The 9725-nt window shown below is 46.2% G+C and overlaps 1 protein-coding gene across 1 annotated transcript; it reads left to right on the forward strand.

Moving 5' to 3' along the window:
- The first annotated feature begins 379 nt into the window (after positions 1-379).
- LOC131282863 (rho-related BTB domain-containing protein 2) lies at positions 380-9725 on the forward strand. The gene is made up of 13 exons (XM_058312406.1): positions 380-673; positions 3857-3960; positions 4045-4450; positions 4523-4704; positions 4804-4953; positions 5018-5140; positions 5221-5350; positions 7230-7343; positions 7416-7586; positions 7658-7900; positions 7976-8240; positions 9288-9471; positions 9549-9725. The coding sequence occupies exons 1-12, from the start codon at positions 494-496 to the stop codon at positions 9446-9448; spliced, it is 2229 nt and encodes a 742-aa protein (XP_058168389.1). The 5' UTR covers positions 380-493; the 3' UTR covers positions 9449-9471; positions 9549-9725.

Raw genomic sequence — 9725 nt, forward strand, 5'->3', positions numbered from 1 at the left:
AACCGTCGTGTTGTATGTGGGATGAACTATCTGGCCACGGAAAAGGAAGCGCTCGCAAGGAAGGCATCAAAGTTCCAAACTTAACGACTCAGAACGACAAGCCTCATAAAACTTCACTGGGGACATCTATTGTGTCCCTCTGGGACAGGGGTGGTTTTGTCTTGGCATGTCTCCACGAGCCCGGTGTACAAGAATAGTTCTCATATCCGCACACACACACACGTACAAAAACAGCATCTAAAACTACATCAAAAGTTTGGTCGATGCCGTTGGACGTGCGGAACATCAACAGATTATTTGTTTATGAGTTTTCTTACCTCTTCTCTTCCGTTCCGTTCCATTGCAGAAACTGCCGTCCATCCACCTTCCTGGAGAAAGCCTCGGACGGAAAGACGGAAAACGACGCCGGGACGGAGACCAATCCGGGACAGAGACCAACGACGACGACGACGACGACGACCACGAACCGGCCGCCGCCCACGGGCATGGAAGGATGGACAACGAGCAGCCACACCAGGAGCTGGTAAAATGTGTCCTCGTCGGCGACACGGCCGTCGGCAAGACGCGCCTGATCTGTGCCCGGGCCTGCAACAAGCACGTCTCGCTGTCCCAGCTGCTCAACACGCATGTGCCAACCGTCTGGGCCATTGACCAGTACCGGATCTACAAGGATGTAAGTTGCCTTTCGCCATCCGCCAGGCAACAAGGGAGGGGATTGGCGTCGGGGAGGTGGCGTCGTCGTTGGGGGAATGGGGGATTGTTTCACCATTTCGGGAGGTATTTGCACCGTTACAGCTGCACTGGGAAATGCATTTTCCGACCCCACCCTCCCTCCGTTGCGAAGAACACTCCACCCCCATCGGGAGAGGAAAGAGTTATCTGAGGCCATTTTCCAACGTTGGTGGAGATCGGAACGGAACGAACATTGCAATCTACTGTTATTGTGGAAAAAGGACGTACGCACACACACACAGTTGGGTGGGTGTTTGCTGGAGGATGCACACCCACGCACAGACACCCGAGGGCGAGGAGAAAAGTTTATTTTTAGCATCATTTGGAGCAGACTGCTGTACTCCACGCGACTCCGTTTCACACACACGTCACGCGAACACAAAGTGCAACGAAACGGCGTCGTGTCTTCTCCATCCGGACGACGATGATGCCGGGCGCCATCCGTCCAAATGGGGCCAAAGGATGAAAAAGTTTCCCATCAGCCACACCTCGTTCACGAAAGGCGAAACGGGTTCACCCAACCTTCCCCACCAAGCTTTCCAGGGCAGGGACTTCTCCGGTGGAATTCGCGAACACAATGAATTGAATTTTGCGTTTCTTTGTGTGCCCCCCCGCCCCGAAAGATGAAGCGTCCGATGGTGGCCCAAGCGATGGAAGCCGTTGCCGAAGAAAAGTTGCCCGCATTAGAAAGTACAATGTTTTAAAGGGATTATTTTTCTTCCCTTTGCTTGCTTTTGGCCATGTTTTTCCCATCAGGTCATACCGTTTCGCTCGTTGCAAGTGAAAGGGAAGGATCGTTTTTCGTTTCATCGGAACGGGAACGCAGGGCGAAACCCATCATGACGGCGGTGGATTCCAATCCACCGCCCGGGCACTGTTGTCTGGTGGTCCTCTGGAAGAAGCGCATCAACGGCATCAACAGCAGCTTTCATGAATGGTGCCCATTTCGAGGGTGATCAAAAGTGAAAGAAAAATCAGTTTAAACTTCTCCCCGCTCGTCCCGGTGTTTGCGTTCGTTCGGCGGCAACCCCGATTCTACTGGCTATTAATATCGTTGTTCGGTGGGAAAGCAACACCGAACCAGTGCCGCTGGAGCGTACGCTGTGCATAAAACGGAATCGGAATGTACAAATTCGGCGTCCTCCACGGTGAATGGAATGCCCGATTTATATCGTCCATTTCCGCGCTACGAAGGGGCAAGATTGCGGATAAGATTTTGTTTTGATTTCGATGCACTTTCAACATGGATCGTACGATCTCTCGATCCCGAGGGAGCCCAACACAGCATGCTTCTTTGTTTCAGCCTGAATTAATGGCAGTAAAGGGACTGCAGGGCGTGGGCTTCAACAAGCACAAGCTCGAAACCGTTCAATACCCTAATTTGTCCTGTTCTACATTTCACCGACAATCACTTCGATTGACACGATTCCGTCGATCATGGTGCGGGAATTAAATGGCACACGAAAAGTATCCGTTCATCTAAGAATATCTTATCGAACATTCGTCCCAAAAAAACCCCAATCTCTCCGCCATGACAAAGAGTTTGTGTCACTCTCCGCGTTTAGCACATTAGACTCGCTGATGGCGCTTCCGACACCAGCGTTTATCACGCCTTCTCACACGTGGTCCATGTCCAATAGCTGCCCATAACAAAAGCTCATCCCCCCTCCTCCTCCTCGCAAAACGAAACCAAACCGTGGAAATTGCGAACGCGAACGATGATTATTATTCTATCCGCGGTTTGCCGTTTGTTTACTTTCGATCGACGGTATTGCATACAAATGAACACCGCGTATTACTATTATTACGACTTCGCGGGCCTAAGGGCAGCAAATTGCACCTATGAGGTACTGGGGATATTATGGCGCAGTTGAGAACGAAACCGGGACGACAACGTCGGCCAAATGGTGAACGCCCGGAATCGGTTGCATGCCCTGTTGTTGTTGTCCTAAGATGACGATAAATCTTCTCGCGCCCTGAAGTGGTGCGCCTCCTCCGGCGAGGGAAGCAGCGATCGGCATTAGGATGCACTATTCTGGTTTTCTGATCATCCCCTATTCATTATTCCATCGATCGTTCTACCCAACGATCGCAGTGGTGTACTTATACTTTGATTGATCGTCAGCTGACAAATTGTGTTGATTCTTTGGATTGAATAGTGTTTTGTTCGAAACGGCCCCGAAACTATCGCTACTAGTTTCCTTTAATTCTTACGTTGTGTTTTATGTATTTAGCTCAAAATGGAAAACGCGTGCTTGTCGGGCCACTATCCACCGATACCGGAAAAAACTTAACCTAGCCTGCTGCGTTGGTCAAAAATTGCACCCTTGAATCGCAGTCAAGAAACGCCTACTCGAACCTACTCGTTACGTATTACACAATTCAAACCAGCCGTTCCGTTCTGAACAAATAGAATATGATGAGATTGGAAGGAATGCGTGATCTCTGAACCATATCCCTAGGTTTAAAGATTACAATTTGTAAGGAAAGAGTAGTTTCGATTTGATGAGATTCCGAAGGAACTACCTGAACTGGGTTCTCTTTTTTAATGTGATAAAACGGACACCATCCATTCTATTCGTCCCTCAGTTTTGACTAGGCCAAATCCATAAAATCATTTTAAAATAAATTACTGTTATCACATTTGTCCTCCTGGACGCTAGATTTCTATTGATAATGAAGATTGCTTGTTTATATTTCTGTTCAAAAATACAGAGGATGGAACTTTTATAAAATCTCCTTTGTTATATTGGATCATATGTAGAATCCGATACTATAGATTGATTTGGTAATAAACTTGGCAAACTACTGAAGCTTCTGGATGAATTGAAAATCTGCCTTTTGATTTCAAGTATCAAATTTTAAATGCTGTACATTATTTGGTATAGTGAATCTTTGGTAAACATAAAGATAACCCGAAAGATTAAGAATTCAATATTAAATAGAAAACTCGCCCTGAAGCTACTTGTTTCTGAAAGTTTATTCAGGGTGGAGTATTATTATTATAAAGGTATAGATTTATAGTTATTACCTACAGAAAGGCACGCTAATGTTTATTTAAATCCATCTTAAATTATTTCAATTAGTTGAAATTTAACATGTATTTTATTTATCCCTTCTTCAGGTTTTAGAGCGATCGTGGGAAATTGTAGATGGTGTTAACGTGTCCCTGCGCCTCTGGGACACCTTCGGTGACCATGATAAGGATCGGCGGTTCGCTTACGGTCGGTAAGTAATTCTCGCCCAATCTGTCGTGATGAAATCCATCAAACACAAGGTCTCTAAGTATCGTTCTTTCTTGCTTTTTTCCAGTTCCGACGTGGTGCTACTGTGCTTCTCAATCGCAAATCCGGTCTCGCTGCGAAACTGCCGGGCCATGTGGTACCCGGAGATACGCAAGTTCTGCCCGGACACACCGGTCATCCTGGTCGGGTGCAAGAACGACCTGCGGTACATGTACCGCGACGAAACCTACCTGTCCTACTTCGGCGAACGGAGCCCGTTCGTGCGGGCGGCCCGGAAGTCCGACCTGGTGATGCCGGACGAGGCGCGTGCCGTTGCGAAAGAGCTCGGCGTCGCGTACTACGAGACGAGCGTGTTTACGTACTTTGGCGTAAACGAGGTGTTTGAGAACGCGATCCGGGCCTCGCTGATCGCCCGCCGTGAGCATCGCTTTTGGATGACGAACTTGAAGCGAGTTCAGCGGCCTTTACTACAGGTAAGTGGGGGCTGCCGTCTGTCTGTACGAAAATAAAAATCACTAACAAGCGCTCTCCTTCGTTTCCTCTAGGCCCCGTTCCGACCGCCGAAACCTCCGCCGCCGGAAGTAACCGTCATTACCGGCACCCATACGAAGGACATGCTTAACATGTTCAATTCCCAGTGCTATACAGATCTAGTATTAATTGTCGGTACTATACGTTTTTCCGTACATAGATTTATGTTAGCTAGTAGTTCTAATGCATTTCATAGGTTAGCAAACAGTTCCAATTATTCTCTCTACACAATCCGCTCGCCCCCGAACGAACATCGAAATCTATTAAGCGCTGGTACCGGTTCGCTCATTTGCAGGTTACTAACGATGGACATCAGTGACATTGGCGCCCGGAGCAGCAGCGAGTCCAGCATGGTGAGCTCGACGTTCGGCGAGTCGACGACGGCCGACTTCAACGAGGACACGGAGTGTTTAATACGGCTCGAGCAGAACAAAGCTCCCAACCGGTAAGGCTCTACGACACGCTGAACGTTTACCGGGCCTCATGTGACATCGTTTCCTTTACCCTAGAATGTGGGAGCAGCTAAAGCGTAGATCCAGCTATCAGGCATTGCCAACGGTGGAACCGAAGAAAGATCTCTATCGGGAGCTGCACCATCCCGTGTTTCAAAGTATTAGAGTGTTCCAGGTAAGGTGTTGTGTGCCCGAGGGAAGTGGTGGGAACTATCTGGAAACCGTTAACGATAACCCGTTTTTCGTTAACAGATCGACAGTGGAAGGCACAGCTACACGCAAACGCAAACCGTCATCCAGATCAGCAAGGTGATCACCCCGCAGGCGATGCAGCAGTGCCTGAAGTTCATCTACACCGGCACGATCGACCGGGATTGTCTAGATCTGCAGGTCAGTTCGATGGTGGCTCCCGGAAACATTGAACCTCATGCACCATCCTACATCTTCCATCTGGTGGAACTCGATAGACTCGAAGGCTTTCCGAACGAAAAAAACCTGACCAAACCAAACTTCTTATAATAATTTTAAGCTTAACCTCTGCAGGCATCAGTCGCACATGCTCTCACACACACACATTTTTATATTGCACAATTAACCCCCTCATGTTAATATGGCACTTTCATGATATCAAAAACCATAATTTTTATCACTCGTTCACTCGCTAAAAATCGCTTATGCATCTCACTTTTCACCTTCTTGCCATCCCTCCATGCCTCAATTAACTTTCATTTGGATTGGAGATCGCGCTTATTGCATGTCTAAAATTATTTACTCCTTCGTTCGTTCACATTATGAGGCTTTCGTAAAGTGAACTTGTGGCACCACATGGCTCTCTTCTCCATTTCAACATCTTTATTACACTTACTTTCCTCCTTTGCCTTGTAGTGTTTGCCATAAAAGTTTCTCCTTTTTATTCATTCATCGTAAGGCTGAATTGGGTTTTGCTTCCATGTTTAAGTTCTTCTCATTGGTTTTTGTTTTAGTCGTCGATATGTTGTTCTTCTGTTGGTTTTACCTCGCCGTTATACGTTTCGTTACTGTGTGTGTTCATTTAAGCAACACCTCTTACTCATAAATCGTTGCAAAATCAATCAATCCAATCGCAGAAATTGTACCTCATTTTAACGACCAGTTCAAATGGACAGGTCCACTTGTTTCATCCACTTCTTCCCTTCAACCTAGGATTATAAGCTTGTTTAAAAAAGACAATAGAAATGAAAATGTTCTTGAAGGGAAGGGCAGCAAACAATTCTCGTTTTCCTTTGCTCTTACCCTTCCTGTTGCTAACATCCGCTTTCCTTCCACCAACACAACTACCAGCAGCAGCATTGTTACATTCTTACCGCCGTTTCCAACATTTATGTGTTATTTTTTCTATCTATCTCCTTCACTTTTTGCGCCCACACACGAATCTAACGTCCCTTGCCGCTGCCGCTCGAACTCGAACGGCGCAGACTGCGTCGATAGGATTGATACTGGTAAATGGAACTGAAAAAGAAAAATACGTACAGATAAACACACACACACACACACACGCGGATGAAAAAAAAGGAAACTGTTCTCTAGTTGTGTGTTGTTGTTTGTTGGCTGTATAGTTTTCTTTGGGTTTTGTTTTGTTCATTCTCTTTTTGTTTGATAAAGAAGCTTGTCTTGATTTTGGCAAAACGTGGATTGGAAATTTTAAGTGTTCGTTTTTATTTGTTATTTTTCGGTGTTTGATGAACCGTAACGAATTATGCTGTTCATGGTCTAGTTTCCTCGTTTCCAAGTGGGTTTACGTAGTGTTCTTATGAATAGATTGCCATTGTAGATTTAAATTATTTCTTCTTTTTGGAACATCGTTTGAATACTATTCTTTTGAACTTTATAGTGAAGAGTCTTTCGTGTTGTTAATTTAAGTCTACCCGTTATTAACTCTAGATAGTTGCTCTACTTATCTTTCTATCTCTTTCACTTACTCTTTCCGCGAATGAAGCTCCACTAAAAGTATATTTATTTCTTACCGACTAATCAATAAAACACTACTGTTATAACGAGTGCAAGATCTTCTAACTTTTGTTCCTAACGTTATGCAAAACTACTACCCTATACCAATAGAAACTAGAGCTTTCGTCGAACTCTAGGCTTCGATTTTGCGTTTTAAGGTTCTTTAAAGTATGTCTTGGTTTTGATTTATGTTGAAAAGTCACCACCACAATTAGCAACTACACGCACGGCATAATCACTGCTCTGTTTCTTCTCTACTGCCCCCCCACGTTCGCCCGAACAGGAAATACGGCAGGCGGCGGAGTTTCTCGAACTTCCCCAGCTGATGGTGCTTCTGTCCAACACCCAGGCGAATCAAAGCTTCATGAACGACGAAACGATTCAGCATTACTCAACGGTAGGTCAAATAAGAGAGTAAAGAGTGCCTTATGTCGATAACCATGTAGAATGTTAACGATACGTTTTTCAGTGTATGAAACAAAATCTGGAGAAATATTGTGTTCAGAACGGTGTGTTCGGTGATATCACGTTCGAGCTGGACGATGGCCACATGAAGGCCCACCGTGCCATGCTGGTCGCGCGCTGTGATGTGATGAAAGCGATGCTGAACGGTGACTTCCGTGAGGCGCATGCCAACTTGGTAAGACCTCGAGGGTTAGGGAAAATTACGGTTCACTTCATTTACGGCAAATGATCTTCGTTATTTTACAGATCGTACTTCCCGGTGTGACGGAGTACACGTTCCACAAGCTGCTGTGCTATCTGTACACCGACGAGATACCGCCCATCTCGGCGGACAAATGTTTGAACCTGCTCGAGCTAGCCAACCGACTGTGTCTGCCCCGGCTGCTGAATCTGGTCGAGTGTCGGGTGATCGAGGATCTGCTCCGGATGTCGCAGAACGAAACGAGCGAGGCGGTAGAACACTGTCTCCGGCTGCTGGAACCGGTGAAGGTACGAAGGGGGGTGCTTTCAATGTAGTGTGGCCCGCTTTAATCCCGCGTGCGTTTGTGATCCTTTTACTTTTAGCTGCACAACGCACACCAGCTCGCCGAATGGTGCATGTCGTACCTGTGCGTCAACTACAACAGCATCTGCCGGCTGTCACCGCGCAGCCTCAAGGGTCTTCACCCGGACAATCAGGACTATCTGCGCGAGCACCGCTGGCCCCCGGTGTGGTATCTGAAGGACTACGACTACTACCAGCGCTGCATGAACGAGCTGAGCCGCGAGCTAAACAGTGGCAAAAAAGACTGCACCACGGACGACAAAGGGTGTCTGTGCTTTTCGGGAGGTAGGTAAAGTAGGGGACTTTTAAACTCCGCACCATGTGTCATCCGTGCCATGTCAAGCGCGGAATCCTTTTTAGCAAAAGCATATCCCATTCTCACTCACGAAAGCAAAATGCACGGTAGCACGTGGCACGAGCCTCAGAAAGCATTGCGAGCTTGCCAAAACGACGGTAGGACAAACATGTTCAGTTCAACATTGTTCGATTTTGCTCATCACACCATTTTCGCGATCGCACTATTGTTGAATAGTTAAAAATAAACATTAATGGGGTGGTGCGTGATGAATTTTTGCAGTAAGTTTAAACAGATTTTTTCTTCTGTTTTTTTTCTGGGTATTCCTGGGTATGGTTTCAAATTTATCTGAAAATTGTGTCGCAAAGATGAGGCACATTTTGTTCAAATTTACTGTGAAAGCTCGTAACGCGCCTTGTAGCGCAATAGTTTTCTCGTATCGTTGTTGTTATTTCGCGTGCTATATTAAAGTACAGATTTTCATTACTTTCCATCATCTTCTACATGTTTGCTATGAGTTTCCATTCCGCTATAGGAGTTCCCTTTTTTTGGCGGTTTATATAACTCGTCTCGAACGACCTTTAACTCGTTTTAACTCGATCACGTCTCGATCAACCAACAACTCACACTCCCGATCGAATCACCCTCATCAAATATCATCGAAAGTATGTTTGCATTTTGCTAGATCTTATTTTTTAATTTGTTTATTTTCTTCTTTATTTTATTTTATGTCATTTCTTTTCTTCATTTTATACTTTTTCCTTCAAATTCCTGGCTTCGTGTCCATATTGTTCATCCGTTTCCTATCCGTTGCACTTATCCGAATGCTTTTCCCTCTCCTCCTCATCCTCTTCCACCTTCACCTCCTTCCTCCACCACCCTTTTATGTTGTTTGTGTAAATTATAATCATTGTCAAATTCATCCTCGCACGCACGCATACTCGAACACTCGATCCCCAATCGAATCCATCCATTCATTCGCTCATCCACTCGACAACACCGGGACCAACTGGGAAAAGTGTTTTTCTGGCTATTAGGGAAATCGAAGCGTTCCGCTGCGACGGCCAAATCGGCCATTCAAGGTGGCAAGGCGACGACGGTCACCGATCAGCATGACGCGGTCAGCACCAGCCTCTTCCAGTCAAACGCCAACTCGGTCAACCAGCTCGATCCGGAACATGACGCCGGTGATCTTTGACATCAGGCCGACGGCCCGTGGAGGTAAGTTTTATACATCATATGAATCCCCCGAATCGAGTGATGTTAATTTTTTCTGGTTACTTTTTCCTCTTTTACAGATCGCTCCGTTTCATCGTAATCCTGCCGGTACTGATCTGCTTTATCTGCACCATCCTGAGCATCCTGATCATCTTCCAGATCTACACATAATATTTACTGCAACGGTAGCCACCGTTGGACGACGGCTATTGACGAACGAGGCAAAACGAGGCGAAAACGAACGGCATCTCAAGGTC

The sequence above is a fragment of the Anopheles ziemanni genome, chromosome 2 (genome assembly GCF_943734765.1).
Source record: "Anopheles ziemanni chromosome 2, idAnoZiCoDA_A2_x.2, whole genome shotgun sequence".
Classification (NCBI taxonomy): Eukaryota; Metazoa; Arthropoda; class Insecta; order Diptera; family Culicidae; genus Anopheles; species Anopheles ziemanni.

Excerpts from the sequence above, each read along its gene's own strand:
- LOC131282863 (XM_058312406.1), top strand. The coding sequence starts at position 494 with ATGGACAACGAGCAGCCACACCAGGAGCTGGTAAAATGTGTCCTCGTC. Across the intron at positions 4,451-4,522 it reads TTCAGCGGCCTTTACTACAG|GCCCCGTTCCGACCGCCGAA; the intron begins GTAAGTGGGGGC and ends CGTTTCCTCTAG. Across the intron at positions 5,351-7,229 it reads GGGATTGTCTAGATCTGCAG|GAAATACGGCAGGCGGCGGA; the intron begins GTCAGTTCGATG and ends TCGCCCGAACAG.